Genomic DNA, 16738 nt, shown 5'->3' on the forward strand with positions numbered 1-16738 from the left:
CCGCCCCACACTGACCCCCACCGCTGACTGCAGATGGGCCCAGCTGGAAGGGCCCTAGGAAGGGAGATCCCCAGACCCTGCTCCGCCCCGGGGGATCCTGGCTCCTTCCCTGCCCTCCAGCACACACTGGCCTGGCAGCTCTCCGGGGAGCAGGCTGTGACGAAATGAGACTGTTCTTAATGTTTCCTCTGAATAGTGTAGGGGTGCCTCAGTTTCCCCTAGGCATTTCGTAAGTCTCTAGGTTTCCACTGAATGCATCCGATGAAGTGAGCTGTAGCTCACGAAAGCTTATGCTCAAATAAATTTGTTAGTCTCTAAGGTGCCACAAGTCCTCTTTTTCTTTTTGCGGATACAGACTAACACGGCTGCTACCTGAAACCGGGTAAGGGGGTGTAATTGTTGCAGAGCAAAGGGCCAGGGTACATAAATGGCTGACACGATGTCTCCTGGCAACTGATGGCCTGGGCCCTTCCCCCCTGCAAGGTGAGAGCTAAAGGGTTGGAGAACAAAGGAATCAGGTGCCCTCCTGGCCCGGGAAAGGAACAAAGCCCAGAGGAGGAGGGGCTGGAGGGAGTTTCAGTTTGGGGCTGGCTGGGGCATGGAGTGAAGGGCAGACGTGGTTGTCTGGCTCACTGCCCCCCAAAATGGACCCAGCTGAGGGGTCCTGTTCTCTGCACCTACAAGCTCTGTGTTAGACCATGTTCCTGTCGTCTAAGAAACCTTCTGTTTTACTGGCTGGCTGAGAGTCACGTCTGACTGCGGAGTTGGGGGGCAGGACCCTCTGGCTTCCTCAGGACCCCGCCTGGGCGGACTGGCTGTGGGAAGCGCAGGGAGGGGCAGAGGAGGCTGAATGCTCCGAGGTCAGACCCAGGAAGGTGGAGCCGGGTGAGCTGTGTGTCCTGCAGACAGGCTGCTCACAGAAAGGAGACTTCCCCAGAGTCCTGCCTGGCTTCATGGGGAGCAGTTCCAGAGCATCGCCCGGGGACCCCGTGGCACTGGTATCCCGGCGAGCATGTGCCTGCAATGGTGCAGGACTGATCCAGCTCCTCAGGCTTGGAGGCTGGCCCCACGTTCGAGATCCCCGCACGCACCCTGCTCCAAGGACCAGCCGCCCTGCTCTGGCTGGGGCGGCAGACAGGGAGTTTAAGAGGTCTGACAGGAGGGAGCATCTCACCCAGGGTGGCAGACACCAGGCCCACCAGATGATCCAATCTGGGGCGGGGTGGGGGTCATCCGACCCCGGTGGGGAGGTGCCAAGCGTCTGGCTTGGCTGGGCAAGGGTCTCAGGGCCTTAACCCTTGCTGTGCCGGGGGTCAGGGAGGCTGCTGGGCCGGGGGCAGCAGGGAGCCCCCCGAGCCCGGTACCCACCAGCACCACCACGTCGACGCCGGCCTGCGTGAGCAGGTCGAGCCGGTACTTGTCGTCCTCGCGGGTGCCGATGGCCGCCCCACACAGCAGCTGCTTGCGCGAGTCCTTGGAGGCCAGCGGGTAGTCGCGGTTCTTCTTCAGGTCCGTGCGGGCGATGATAGCCACCAGCTCGTCGCTGTCGTTCACGATGGGCAGCTTCCCTGGCGCGGGGAGGGCACAGCAGTGAGGGGGGCACCCGGCAGAGCCCCAAAACCACAGCTGCACGCGCAGTGGGGCCAGCTCCACCGTGGGGCCATGGCCAATGGCCCCGCTGTCCCCAGCCCCATTCCCCAGCTCAGCCCACCTGAGAACTGCCCAGAGACAAGCCAGTGCCCGCAGCCCAGCTCAGCGCCCCGCCCCGGCAGCCCCCTCCTCGAACATCAGCTGCTAGTGACGCTGCAACCTCGGCCACACCGCCCTGCCCACCAAGCCGCTCTGAGCACGTGGGGCTGGCCCCCTACGAGCACGGGCTGTCCCACACGCCCCAGTCCACTCCAGCGCCCAGGCTCTGGCACCACCATCACGGCTCCCTCTACTCCAAGCCCCGGAGAACTATCCGCAGAGTCAGCAAGGGGAGGGAGCCCCGTTTAAAGAGCATGGGGGGATCACAGAATCATAGAATATCAGGGTTGGAAGGGACCTCGGGAGTCATCTAGTCCAACCCCCTGCTCAAAGCAGGACAAACCCCAACTAAAGCATCCCAGCCAGGGCTTTGTCAAGCCTGACCTTAAAAACTTCTAAGGAAGGAGATTCCACCACCGCCCTAGGTAACACATTCCAGTGTTTCACCACCCTCCTAGTGAAAAAGTTTTTCCTAATATCCAACCGAAACCTCCCCCACTGCAACTTGAGACCATTACTCCTTGTCCTGTCATCTGCCACCACTGAGAACAGTCTAGATCCATCCTCTCTGGAACCACCTCTCAGGTAGTTGAAAGCAGCTATCAAATCCCCCCTCATTCTTCTCTTCTGCAGGCCAAACAATCCCAGTTCCCTCAGCCTCTCCTCATAAGTCATGTGTTCCAGACCCCTAATCATTTTTGTTGCCCTTCGCTGGACTCTCTCCAATTTATCCACGTCCTTCTTGTAGTGTGGGGCCCAAAACTGGACACTACTCCAGATGAGGCCTCACCAATGTGGAATAGAGGGGAACGATCACGTCCCTCGATCTGCTCGCTATGCCCCTACTTATACATCCCAAAATGCCATTGGCCTTCTTGGCAACAAGGGCACACTGCTGACTCATATCCAGCTTCTCGTCCACTGTCACCCCTAGGTCCTTTTCCGCAGAACTGCTGCCGAGCCACTCGGTCCCTAGTCTGTAGCGGTGCATTGGATTCTTGCACTTATCCTTGTTGAACCTCATCAGATTTCTTTTGGCCCAATCCTCCAATTTGTCTAGGTCCCTCTGTATCCTATCCCTACCTGCCACTGTATCTACCACTCCTCCTAGTTTAGTATAATCCGCAAATTTGCTGAGAGTGCAATCCACACCATTCTCCAGATCATTTATGAAGATATTGAACAAAAGCGGCCCCAGGACTGACCCTTGGGGCACTCCACTTGACACCGGCTGCCAACCAGACATGGAGCCATTGATCACTACCCGTTGAGCCCGACAATCTAGCCAACTTTCTACCCACCTTACAGTGCATTCATCCAGCCCATACTACTTTAACTTGCTGACAAGAATACTGTGGGAGACCGTGTCAAAAGCTTTGCTAAAGTCAAGAAACAATACATCCATTGCTTTCCCTTCATCCACAGAACCAGTAATCTCATCATAGAAGGCGATTAGACTAGTCAGGCATGGGGGGGTGACACTTGGCCTCCTGCCCGGGCACAGAGGGCACCAGCCCTGGGGCAGCAAAGAACCTGTAATGGGCTTGGAAGCGTCTCAGTCTCTCCTCTGCTTTCCCCCCAGACAGCTCACAGAGCCCAAGGCGGGGCTAGCAGGGGGCTGCGGGTGGGGAGCGAGGGGCACTGGCACAGCGGGGTGTGCGGGGAGCCCAGGGCCGGGCTAGCAGGGGCTGCGGGCCAGTTCTCTCCCGTGCCCAGGGCAGGGCGGGCAGCGTGAGGCCCCTGGTACCTTTCTTGCTGCGCTGCAGGATCTCATTGGCCTCCTTCAGGGTGACCCCGGCGGGCGCCACCACCAGGTCATTGCGCTTCGTCATCACCTGCGGGGCCAAACGGCACATGGGAGCGCAACCAGATGGGTCCCAGTGCCATGCCCCTCCCCCAACAGCCCCATCCCTCCACCCTGGTGCCCTGCCCCCTCTCCCCAAAAGCCCTGCCCCATTGCCCCTGCGCGCACCCGTGCCTGTGCGCCTCCCAACCCACAGAACTGGGTGCCTGGCACCGCAGCCGCCATGTCCAGGGGGATGAGCTACCAGAGGGCAGCGAATTCCACCCCCGCCGCGCTGGAGGGGGGCAGGCTGGCGCGAGACGCAGCCCGGACCGCAGGGGCGGCTGTGTCGGGGCAGGTCCCGCGGGCGGGCGGGCGGGCGGTACCTCGCTGAGGTAGGTGGCGTAGTCCTTCTCGGTGAGGAAGTCGATGTCCCGCGAGGTGACAATGCCCACCAGCTTGCTGCCCATCTTGCCCGTCTCGGTGACGGGGATGCCCGAGAAGCCGTGGCGCAGCTTGGCCTCGAAGACGTCCCCCACGCTGTGTGTGGGGCTCATCACCACCGGGTCCGTGATGAAGCCCTGCTCAAATTTCTGCAGGGGAGGGAGAGGGGGAGTCACCAGCCGGGCGCCTGCAGCACAGAGCGGGGTTAGCCTCCCGCAAGCGCCCGCCCCAGCCTGCCCCACACTCCCCACTGACCCCCACAGCGCCCCACACTCCCCGGGGGGCGCCCCTCTCCCCACTGACCCCCACACGCCCCACTCTGCCCCACACTCCCCAGGGGGCGCCCCTCTCCCCACTGACCCCCACAGCGCCCCACTCTGCCCCACACTCCCCGGGGAGCGCCCCTCTCCCCACTGACCCCCACAGTGCCCCACACTCCCCAGGGGGCGCCCCTCTCCCCACTGACCCCCACAGTGCCCCACTCTGCCCCACACTCCCCGGGGAGCGCCCCTCTCCCCACTGACCCCCACAGTGCCCTACTCTGCCCCACACTCCCCAGGGGGCGCCCCTCTCCCCACTGACCCCCACAGTGCCCCACTCTGCCCCACATTCCCCGGGGGGTGTCCCCTCTCCCCACTGACCCCCACAGTGCCCTACTCTGCCCCACACTCCCCGGGGGGCGCCCCTCTCCCCACTGACCCCCACAGTGCCCCACTCTGCCCCACACTCCCCGGGGAGCGCCCCTCTCCCCACTGACCCCCACAGTGCCCCACTCTGCCCCACACTCCCCGGGGGGCGCCCCTCTCCCCACAGTGCCCCACCCTCCCCCACGCTCCCCAGGGACACCAATCTCCCCACTGATCCCCACAGCCCTGCTCTCCAGAGACCCGACCCCACAGCGCCCCACCCTGACCCCACGCTCCCCAAGGGGTGCGTGTGTGCACATGCGCACTGGCCTTGGTACTGCCCCACGATCCCTGGGGGGTGACACCTCACCCCTGACTCAGCCTGGTGCTCCCCACGGCGTGCACACCGGCAGCGGGGTGCCAGGAGCTCGCGGCTCCATCCCCAGCCCTGCTGGTACCAGGACACTGAGCAGACGGGGCAAATCTCTCCCTCCACAGCCACCCAGACGCCCTGGGGCTCTGGGAACCGCCTGGCAGGCCCAAGGGGGGCAGCACCGGGTGTCTCCACGCGGCTCAGATCCCCTCTCAGGGTGTTAACCTACATGGGGCTGGGAAGCCCGTCAGAGCCGTATGCCAAGGCCCGGCACAGGCGTCTGCCGGGAACGGCTCCGTGGGAGCACCATGCCGCGGACACTAGGGGGGGTGGAGCCGCAAAGGACCAGGGTCCTGAGAGATGATGGCTGAGGAGGGGCAGAGCAGACTGGCCCCCCCATGTCTGACCCAAGCCAGTCTCCTGGTGCCAGGGTTGCCCCAGGGCGCGGCTGGTACTTGCCTTGACCTTGCGCACCTCGTTGGCCTGGAACTCCGGGGTGCAATTGTGGTGGATGATCCCGATGCCGCCCATCAGCTGCGGGGAGAGAACGGGTCAGCCTCTGCCGGCCCCATGGAGCAACGGGGGTGCCCCGTGGTGGGGGCCGGGCACGGCCTCTCCGGGGCAGCGCAGGGGAAAGGTGCTCACGAGGCGCCCAGCCCAGCTGCCCGACGCTCAGGGCTGGGGCCGGTCTCCAGCGAGAGGCTTGGGGACGGGAACATCAGAGCTGTGGAGCCCCTGCCCCGGACAGGCTGGACCCCTCCCGCCCCACTCTTACCGCCATGGCGATCGCCATGTCTGACTCGGTGACGGTGTCCATGGGCGACGAGATGAGCGGCGTCTTCAGGGTGATCTTGCGGGTCAGCGCCGAGGTCAGGTCCTGGGGGTACAGAGCCGTGAGCCCCTCAGCCCCCCCCGGCATTAACCCTCCGGGGGTGGAGGGGAGCACAGACCCGTGAACCCAGCACCAACCCTAGCCCAGGGCTGCCCAGCAGCCATGCCCGATGCCAGGAGATGCCCTAGGCAAGGCTTGGCTGGGCCAGGTGCTTCCTCCCCGGCCGGGGCAGCAGGGCGTAGGACAGGGGAGATGCCCCCACCCTAGTGCCCGTGGCTCGCCAAGCGTTATCACCTAGATAGGGCCCGACAGGTGCCTGGAGCTATACTGTCAGAGGGCAGGACCCCCTCGCCCGCGGATTACGGGGGTCCCGGCTGCCAAGGAATTGCCCAGCGCTGGCCAACATCAGAGCCACGGTGCTGGGGGGGCCAGACACTGCTCACACAGGGCTCCCTTAGGATGCAGACCTGCCCCAAGCCTGCCCCTGCCCAGGGGCTCCGTGCTCAACCCCACAGGGGGTCCCAGCCCTCCTCCAGCTCCTGCCCCACATACTCAGGAGGCCACACGCCCACCCACCCCATGGCTCCTTCTCTGCAGGCTCCAGCATGCGGCCACTCACGTTCCCCCCACGGGGCCAGCTGCTGTATTTCTTCACTACCCCCGGGCTCACCCGGCTGGCTCGGCGGGACTCCCGGCCCCCCACAGCCCATCCCTCTCAGGCTGAGCGGCCCAGGGACAGCTCAAGCCCTGCCCTACAACCGGAGCCCCCAGTGCTGAGCTCCCCAGTGAAGGGCCTTTCCATGCCTCCTCCCACCCAGGCACTGGGTACTACTCAGCGTCGGCCGCCCTGTGCCAGCCCACGGCCCCGGGCGACGCCGCAGGGAGCTGGCTGGGGAGTGGCATCACGGCAGGGGCCTGTGATGGACACAGCACCCGAGGGCACATGGGACTGGCGGCCACGCCCAACCCTGTCATGCAGCCCACGGAGGTGCGGAGGTGCCAGCTGCGGAACTGGGCAGTGCCCACCACGGGCACTGTGCCAAGCCGGCCCTTCCCTGTGGGCACACCGCAGCACGCAGGCTGAGGGGACATGGCACAGACAACACGGGGGCAGTGCCAGGACTAGACCCCAGAGCTCCTGGGTCCCACCCCACTGCCCGAGCCACAAGGGAACCCAGCTGCTCCAGTCTGCCAGCCATGAGGGAGGCTGCTGGAGGGGCCCATGCAGCCTGGTGGCTCATACAAGCATGTCCCATGTGCACGGGGTCCTGGCCCTAGAGCTCAGAGTGTGCTGGGACTCAACTCTACCCCCCAAGCCAGGAGAGCTCAGAGCGCGCTGGGCCCTGACCCCCACCCCAGGAGAGCTCAGAGCGCACTGGGCCCCAAGCCCTGCCCTGGGGGAGCTCAGATGGGGCATCTGCCAGCCGCCCCACGTCCCGTGCCAGGAGAGCTCATGGTGGCTGGCTGTCCCCCGCCCCAGCTGGCCTTCCCTCCCCACCATCCCTGCTCCGAACCTGGGCATGTTTGCTCCACTCCCAGCCCCCAGGCCTAACCTTCACCAGAGCCCAGCCCAGCCGGGAACCTGATTAGCCCTGAAATCTTGCTCTCTGCAGAGCTAGATTCCCGGCTGGGAGCTGCGGCCTGGCTCTGCAGAAGAAATGGGGCATGGGGCCCAGCCAGGCTCGGACACACCCAGGGGGACCCAGCTCAGGGGGCTCACCCCAGCCAGCCAGACCAATGGGGCCCTGTCACGGAGTCCCTGGGCGATGCTCTGAAACTGCTCCCCATGAAGCCAGGCAGGGCTCTGGGGCAGTCGCCTTTCTGTGAGCAGCCTGTCTGCAGGACACACAGCTCACCCGGCTCCACCTTCCTGGGTCTGACCTCGGAGCATTCAGCCTCCTCTGCCCCTCCGTGCGCTTCCCACAGCGAGTCCGCCCAGGCGGGGCTCCTGGGGAAGCCAGAGGGTCCTGCCCCCCAACTCCGCAGTCAGACGGGACTCTCAGCCAGCCAGTAAAACAGAAGGTTTATTAGACGACAGGAACATGGTCTAACACAGAGCTTGTAGGTGCAGAGAACGGGACCCCTCAGCTGGGTCCATTTTGGGGGGCAGTGAGCCAGACAACCACGTCTGCCCTTCACTCCATGTCCCAGCCAGCCCCAAACTGAAACTCCCTCCAGCCCCCCCCCCCGGGCTTTGTCCCTTTCCCGGGCCAGGAGGGCTCCTGATTCTTTTGTCCTCCAACCCTTTAGCTCTCACCTTGCAGGGGGGGAAGGGCCAGGCCATCAGATGCCAGGAAACAGGGTGTCGGCCATTGTCTGTGTCCAGACCCCTGCCCACACCTGCCCTCTAGGGCTCTGCAATGATCATACACCCTTACCCCACCACCTAGATACTTAAGAACTGCACAGGGGAAACTAAGGCACCCCCACACTATTCAGAGGAAACATTAAGAACACTCCCACTTCGTCACAGGCCCACGTGTCACCTGCAGGGACTCCAGATCCCAGCACGCAACGCTGCAGCTTGCTACGGGACGGGGGCCATCAGACATAGCCCCCCCACTTGCCCCACGAGCTGCCCGGAAACACCCTGCATGGGCGGAGGGGCGAGGGGGGAAGCTTGGGATCTGCACCGGGTGGACGCTGCCTGGCCGAGCTGCATGCTAACTGGGTCCCAGCACCTGGCCTGTGGCTGCACCATGGGTTTGCCTGCATGGCAGCGGCCTGTGCGGGAAGAGGGGTGCCTGCCACTCCCCACCCCGCGTGTATTGGGGGGGATTATGGTCAGACTGACAAGGGGACCAGGCTATGGTCCAGCCCTGGTGGCCCTGGAAAGCTAGCTAGGAGCAGTCACTGGTCACAGGGCTCGAGCCGTAGGCTGCAGAGACCTGACTCTGCGCTCTGGGGTTAAGGGTCCTGGACTCGCCCCTTCTAGGGCTCCCCACACAGGGCTCCGCAGTTCGACTCTGCACGGCTGCCAGCCGAGGGGCTACTGCCAGCCAGGCGTCACATCAGCCCAGGGGGGGTCACCACTGTCGGGGGGCATGGCAGCCTAGATGGAGGAAGGGACTCGCTCCGAGACACACAGGGAGTCTGTGACAGGGCCAGGGTAGAACCCAGGAGTCCTGGCTCCCAGGCCCCTGCTCTAACCACTACACCCCCCTCCCTCCCAATCGGATTCAGAACAGACGTGGCTCCCCAAGGCTCTGGATCTCCAGCTGAGTCCCCGAGCTCGCGGGCACAGCATGGGAAGGGCAGGCCCATAACTGACCCATCTGCTTCACCAGCTACCCGCTCGCTAATTCCACTGCAGCTGGGTGAGGGAGGGGCCTGCCCGGGGGACACGAGGACAGCCTAGCATGGCCAGCCCCGAGCGCGGGAAGCCAGAGAGGCTGCCGGCGCAGGCAGGTGGTTAGAGCCGTTACTGGCTGCGCCGGAGCGCAGCGCCCCCACCCCAAGCACGGCGGAGCCATAGGCCCCAGGGCTCCGGGGAGCCCTAGCAATGCTCAGGCCAGGCCCAGACCGTGCAGGGCCGGGAGCTTCCCCGCACCTGTGCCAGGCTTCAGCACAGCTCCCTGCTCAGATCCCAGCTCCCCACACAGGGCACCGGCCCCATTTCAGCACAGCTCCCTGCTCAGATCCCACCCCCGGGCCAGCTCCCCACACAGGGCACTGGCCCCATTTCAGCGCCGCTCCCTGCTCAGATCCCACCCCCGGGCCAGCTCCCCACACAGGGCACTGGCCCCATTTCAGCGCCGCTCCCTGCTCAGATCCCACCCCCGGGCCAGCTCCCCACACAGGGCACTGGCCCCATTTCAGTGCCGCTCCCTGCTCAGATCCCAGCCCCGGGCCAGCTCCCCACACTGGGCACCGGCCCCATTTCAGCGCCGCTCCCTGCTCAGATCCCAGCCCCGGGCCAGCTCCCCACACAGGGCACCGGCCCCATTTCACCGCCACTCCCTGCTCAGATCCCAGCTCCCCACACAGGGCACCGGCCCCATTTCACCGCCGCTCCCTGCTCAGATCCCAGCCCCGGGCCAGCTCCCCACACAGGGCACCGGCCCCATTTCACCGCCGCTCCCTGCTCAGATCCCAGCCCCGGGCCAGCTCCCCACACAGGGCACCGGCCCCATTTCACCGCCGCTCCCTGCTCAGATCCCAGCTCCCCACACAGGGCACCGGCCCCATTTCAGCACAGCTCCCTGCTCAGATCCCAGCCCCGGGCCAGCTCCCCACACAGGGCACCGGCCCCATTTCAGCGCCGCTCCCTGCTCAGATCCCAGCCCCGAGCCAGCTTCCCACACAGGGCACCGGCCCCATTTCAGCGCCGCTCCCTGCTCAGATCCCAGCCCCGGGCCAGCTCCCCACACAGGGCACCGGCCCCATTTCAGCGCCGCTCCCTGCTCAGATCCCAGCCCCGGGCCAGCTCCCCACACAGGGCACCGGCCCCATTTCAGCGCCGCTCCCTGCTCAGATCCCAGCCCCGGGCCAGCTCCCCACACAGGGCACCGGCCCCATTTCAGCGTCGCTCCCTGCTCAGATCCCAGCCCCAGGCCAGCTCCCCACACAGGGCACCGGCCCCATTTCAGCGCAGCTCCCTGCCAGGGAGTGCCGCGAGCTGGCACAGCATCTGCTCGTCCCCCCAGCCTCTGCAATCCCCAGGCACCGGCACTGCAGGTTGTGCACGTTTCCGGGGTCAGGGAGATGCCGGCCGGGGTGCTGGATAACACCTCTCCCCGAGGCACTGGGCCAGGCAGGCAAGGGGCCTGCAAGCTGGAGGACGGGGCAAATGCATCACCCATGCAGCGCAGAGCCCAGACCCACGGCTGTGTAGGGAACCCCAACGGGCTCGTCCCGGGCCCCAAGGCTGTCCTGCAGGCCCCATGGTGGGGACACCACTTCCCCGGTCTCCCCTCCTGCAGCTCAACCCCACACCATCCCTGATGGGCCCCGGGGATGCTGCTCCCAGGCAGACAGGGGGTTGGGGGGGCTGCACTCCAGCCCACTGTCCCACCCCCAATGGGACACCCTAGACCTAGAGGGAGCGTGAGCGGACGGCAGAGGGGCCTGCCAATGGGGGACGGTGGCTCAGTGTTAACACCCCCCAGCTCTGGTGCTGCCCTGGCCCCGTGCCTGGCAGCACGGCACTGCCCACCCCAGGGTGCAAGGGGCTGGCAGCGCCGGGCCCAGGGGACACCCCGGCGAGCACCCCAGGGGCTGGACTCACCACTTCGTCCGCCGTGAAATCGATGAAGCCTGGGAGGATCAGGAAGTCGCTGCAGAAAGAGAGGGGGAGAGCATTACATGAGGGCAGCCCTGTGCCCCACAGGGACCCCCCGCCCCTGGAGCCCGGCGCACGCACGGCCACAGCTGCGCAGAGAGGGCAGGCTGGGCTCCCCGCAAGCCCCCCCCCGTGGCACGGGGCCGTGGCAGTCATCATGGCCTGGCCCCAGGTGGCTTTGCAGGAGGGCAGGGGACTGGTGGGCAGGGAAAAGCTCCCATCCCATGTCTGCCTGCTCCTGTTAGAGCCGGCGCCATGCGTGGCCCAACCCCCCATCAGAGCCGGCGCCCCCCCCCCCCCCCCGCCGGGTCTGAGCCGGCCCCCGCCTGCCCCAACGCCTAGGGTTACTGGAAGACAAATCCTAGGAAAGGCCAGAGAAGAGAGCGGGGCCGGCGAGGGGGTGACTGCGTGGGCCGGGCTGGTACCAGGACCCTGCCCCCTTTCAGGCCAGCCCAAGGCCGGCACAAAGACAGGGCATAAGAGGGGCCGGGCCCCTGGGAAGCCAGCCAGCCGGGCTAGGAAGCCCTGGGCTGGCACAGCAGGACGGCTGCAAGCAGGCGGGATTACAGGCCCGGCTGAGCTGCTAATCCTGAGCTATTTGTGAACCGGGTGGGGCTCGGCGCCCGGCTCCCACAGCTGCTTGGAGAGGGCAAGGGGCCAGTGCGAACACCTGCTGGGCTAGCTCCCTGCAGGGGGCCTCTCCGAGCCGGGGTCAAGCATCCCCGCAGGGCTGCATGAACAAGCCTGGGGGGGCACGGCCTGGAGCCCTCACCGCTACGGCGAGCTGCATTCATGGGCGCCAGCCACGGGGCAGGGACGCAAGGGCCATCGGGGGGGACACCGAGGGGCCCATTGGGGTGCTGGGTGGGGAGGGAGCAGGGGCGACGGGGCGGGCACCACAACACACACGGGGCCGCCAGCCGGCCCACTGGGCATACGAGCTCGGGGAGGGGGCAGGTCCCCTGTCTGCAGCCTGTCCAGAATGGATGAAGCTCTGTCAGGGACATGCCACCCCACGGCTTGGAGGGAGCAGAGGCCCCCACATTGGCTAGGGGGGAGAGGACCTGGGCATGCCCCCCCCAGCCCCTTTGGAGGTCAACAGGGTGCGGAGCCTAGAGGCAGGGACCTGGGGGGGAGCAGGGCTCCATCCAGCCCCCTTGAATTCCTCCTTCCCCGGCTACAGGAAGGCACCTGCTCCTCCCCGCTTGCCTGGCTCCCGCTCAGACGCAGCAGTAGGGGAGGCAGCAGCAGCTGCTGCAAACAGCAAGGCCTGGGCAGAGCCGGGGGAGCCCACACCTCCCCAGCCCCCCGAAAACTAGGACCCGGCACTGCTCTAGCCACCCAGAACCCACCCAGGGGCCAGCGCCAGAGCCCAGCACCCTGCTCCCACCCCAGTGCACAGGGGTCCCCGGGGGCGCGGGGATCTCTCCACGTGGGTGAGGGTGCAGTGGGGGATCCCGCCAGGCAGGCCGTGCCACTGGGTCCTGGCAGGGCAGAGGCGCGGCAGCCCTCCCCCTCCCCTGGGAGATTCCCGGAGCCCGGACCAGACGGGGATTGTCTAGTCCAGTGGTTCTCAACCAGGGGTCCGGGGCCCCTCGGGGGCCGTGAGCAGGTTTCAGGGGGTCCACCAAGCGGGGCCAGAATTAGACTTGCAGGGGTCCAGGGCAGAAAGCAGAAGCCGCATTGCCCGGGGCCGAAGCCGAAGCCTGAGCAATGTAGCTTTGGGGGGGCCTCTGTGGTGGGGGGGCCCCAGGTGACTGCCCTGCTTCCTGCCCCGCAACGCCGGCCCTGGCTTCTGTATGCAGAAAAGCAGCTGTTTTGGCATGTGGGCCGTGGAGCTTCTCTCGCATGTTGGGGGAATGGAGGGTGGGCAACTCTCGATCTCGCCCGGAGTGGAGCGCAGGATCTGGGCCAAGAGGTAACTAGAACAGGACCGCTTGGAAATAGTGACCATAATATAACAACATTTAACATCCCTGTGGGGGGAGAACACCGCAGCAGCCCAGCACCGTGGCACTGCATTTCAGAAAGGGGAACTATGCAAAAAGGAGGAGTGTTAGTTAAACAGAAATTAAAAGGTACCGTGACTAGAGTGAATTCCCTGCACGCCGCATGGACACTTTTCAAAGACACCAACATAGAGGCCCAACTTAAACGTATCCCCCAGATTAAAAAACACAGTAAAAGAACTAAAGAAGAGCCACCGTGGCTTAACAACCATGTAGAAGAAGCAGTGAGAGATAAAAAGGCATCTTTTAAAAAGTGGAAGTCAAATCCTAGTGAGGTAAATAGAAAGGCGCATAAACACTGCCAAATTAAATGTAAAAATGTCGTAAGAGAAAGCCAAAAAGGAGTTTGAAGAACAGCTAGCCAAAAAACTCAAAAGGTAATTGTGACGAAGCGGGACTGTTCTTAATGTTTCCTCTGAATAGTGCAGGGATGCCTCAGTTTCCCCTAGGCAGTTCTTAAGTATCTAGAGGGTGGGATAAGGGTGTATGATCGTTGCAGAGCCCTAGAGGGCAGGTGTGTGCAGGGGTCTGGACACAGACAATGGCCGACACCCTGTTTCCTGGCAACTGATGGCCTGGGCCCTTCCCCCCTGCGAGGTGAGAGCTAAAGGGTTGGAGAACAAAGGAATCCGGTGACCTCCTGGTCCGGAAAAGGGGAAAGCCCAGAGGAGGAGGGGTGGAGGGAGTTTCAGTTTGGGGCTGGCTGGTTGGCTCACTGCTCCCCAAAATGGACCCGGCTGAGGGGTCCTGTTCTCTGCACCTACAAGCTCTGTTTTAAACCATGTTCCTGTCGTCTAATAAACCTTCTGTTTTACTGGCTGGCTGAAAGTCACATCTAACTGTGAAGTTGGGGGACAGGACCCTCTGGCTTCCCCAGGACCCCGCTTGGGTGGAGTCGCTGTGGGAAGCACACGAAGGGGCAGAGGATGCTAAATGCTCCAAGGTCAAACCCAGAAAGGTAAAAGTTGTGTGAGCTGTGTGTCCTAAAAACAGTCTGCTCACAGAAAGGAAACTTCCCCAAAGTCCTGACTGGCTTCATAGGAAGCAGTTCCAAAGCATTGCCTGGGAACTCCATGACAGTAATAACAAAATGTTTTTTAAGTACCCCAGAAGCAGGAAGCCTGCTAAACAACCAGTGGGGCCCCTGGACGATTGAGGTACAAAAGGAGCACTTGAAGACGATAAAGTCATCGCAGAGAAACTAAATGAATTCTTTCCTTCAGTCTTCACCGCTGAGGATGTTAGGGAGATTCCCAAACCTGAGCCGGCTTTTGTAGGTGAGAAATCGGAGGCATTGTCACAGATTGAAGTGTCACTAGAGGAGGTGTTGGAATTAATTGAGAAACTGAACAGTAACGAGTCACCGGGCCCAGATGGCATTCGCCCAAGAGCTCTGAAAGAACTCAAATGTGAAATTGTAGAACTATTAACTACGGTTTGTAATCTGTCCTTTAAATCAGCTTCTGTACCCAGTGACTGGAATCAGGTTTCAGAGTAACAGCCGTGTTAGTCTGTATTCGTAAAAAGAAAAGGAGGACTTGTGGCACCTTAGAGACTAACCAGTTTATTTGAGCATGAGCTTTCGTGAGCTACAGCTCACTTCATCGGATGCATAGCATATCGTGGAAACTGCAGAAGACATTATATACACACAGAGACCATGAAACAAAACTTCCTCCCACCCCACTCTCCTGCTGGTAACAGCTTATCTAAAGTGATCATCAAGTAGGGCCATTTCCAGCACAAATCCAGGTTTTCTCACCCTTCCCCCCCCCCCCCACACACACATACAAACTCACTCTCCTGCTGGTAATAGCCCATCCCTCTTTGAAACCTCTCTTTATAATGCGCATGATAATCAAGGTGGGTCATTTCCAGCACTAATCCAGGTTTTCTCACCCCCCCCCCCAACACCCCCCTCCAAAAACCACACACATAAACTCACTCTCCTGCTGGCAATAGCTCATCCACACTGACCACGGAAGATAGCGAACGTAACGCCGATATTTAAGAAGGGCTCTAGAGGTGATCCCGGCAACTACAGACCGGTAAGTCTAACGTCAGTACTGGGCAAATTAGTTGAAACAATAGTAAAGAATAAAATTGTCAGACACCTAGAAGAACATAAATTGTTGCACAAAAGTCAACATGGTTTCTGTAAAGGGAGATCATGTCTTACTAATCTATTAGAGTTCTTTGGGGGGGGGGGGGGGTCAACAAACATGTGGACAAGGTGGATCCAGTGGACACAGTGTACTTAGATTTCCAGAAAGTCTTTGACAAGGTCCCTCACCAAAGGCTCTTATGTAAATTAAGTTGTCATGGGATAAGAGAGAAGATCCTTTCATGGACTGAGACCTGGTTAAAAGACAGGGAACAAAGGGTAGGAATAAATGGTAAATTTTCAGAATGGAGAGGGGTAACTAGTGGTGTTCCCCAAGGGTCAGTCCTAGGACTAATCCTATTCAACCTATTCATAAATGATCTGGAGAAAGGGGTAAACAGTGAGGTGGCAAAGTTTGCAGATGATACTAAACTGCTCAAGATAATTAAGACCAAAGCAGATTGTAAAAAACTTCAAAAAGATCTCACAAAACTAAGTGATTGGGCAACAAAATGGCAAATGAAATTTAATGTGGATAAATGTAAAGTCATGCACATTGGGAAAAATAACCCCAACTGTACATACAATATGACGGGGGGCTAATTTAGCCACAACTAATCAGGAGAAAGATCTTGGAGTCATCGTGGATAGTTCTCTGAAGACGTCCACGCAGTGTGCAGCGGCAGTCAAAAAAGCAAACGGGATGTTAGGAATCATTAAAAAAGGGATAGAGAATAAGACGGAGAATATCTCATTGCCCTTATATAAATCTATGGTACACCCACATCTTGAATACTGCATACAGATGGGGTCCCTCATTCCCAAAAAGATAGACTGGCATCAGAAAAGGTTCAGAGAAGGGCAACTAAAATGATTAGGGGTTTGGAACAGGTCCCTTCTGAGGAGAGATTAAAGAGGCTAGGACTTCTCAGCTTGGAAAAAAGGAGACTAAGGGGGGATAGGATAGAGATCTATAAAATCATGAGTCGTGTGGAGAAAGTGAATAAGGGAAAGTTATTTACTTGTTCCCATAATGTAAGAACTAGGGGCCTCCAAATGAAATTAATGGGCAGCAGGTTTAAAACAAATAAAAGGAAGTTCTTCTTCACTCAGCGCACAGTCAACCTGTGGAACTCCTTGCCTGAGGAGGTTGTGAAGGCTAGGACTATAACGGGGTTTAAAAGAGAACTGGATAAATTCATGGAGGCTAAGTCCATTAATGGCTATTAGCCAGGATGGGTAAGGAATGGTGTCCCTAGCCTCTGTTTGTCAGAGGGTGGAGATGGATGGCAGGAGAGAGATCACTAGATCATTACCTGTTAGGTTCCCTCCCTCTGGGGCACCTGGCATTGGCCACTGTCAGTAGACAGGATACCGGGCTGGATGGACCTTTGGTCTGACTCAGTCTGGCCGTTCTTATGTTCTTACGTTCTCTCCGCTCCACCTGCCTCCTCCTGGACTTGTGGGCCCCAGGGCTCCAGCTGCAATCACGCCAGAGGTACAATAACCCTCTGGTCCTGAGCGAGGGGGCTACGGA

General features: G+C 61.4%; 1 protein-coding gene across 10 annotated transcripts in view; it reads right to left on the reverse strand.

The window, feature by feature from the left end:
- Positions 1-16738, reverse strand: part of IMPDH1 (inosine monophosphate dehydrogenase 1) — a 45591-nt gene that overhangs the window by 18862 nt on the left and 9991 nt on the right. For 6 of the 10 annotated variants that reach the window (XM_037889500.2, XM_037889498.2, XM_043521961.1 and 3 more), the window contains 6 exons: positions 11035-11083; positions 5751-5852; positions 5435-5509; positions 3919-4125; positions 3497-3584; positions 1369-1568 (listed from right to left, as the gene is read on the reverse strand). In XM_037889500.2, coding sequence (XP_037745428.1) covers positions 1369-1568; positions 3497-3584; positions 3919-4125; positions 5435-5509; positions 5751-5852; positions 11035-11083 — 721 coding nt within the window. Of the gene's footprint in view, positions 1-1368; positions 1569-3496; positions 3585-3918; positions 4164-5434; positions 5510-5750; positions 5853-11034; positions 11084-16738 lie in introns of all 10 variants that reach the window. The other 4 variants (XM_043521950.1, XM_043521945.1, XM_043521933.1 and 1 more) reach the window with 1 other exon arrangement.

The sequence above is a fragment of the Chelonia mydas genome, chromosome 1, assembly GCF_015237465.2.
Source record: "Chelonia mydas isolate rCheMyd1 chromosome 1, rCheMyd1.pri.v2, whole genome shotgun sequence".
In the NCBI taxonomy this organism is placed as follows: Eukaryota; Metazoa; Chordata; order Testudines; family Cheloniidae; genus Chelonia; species Chelonia mydas.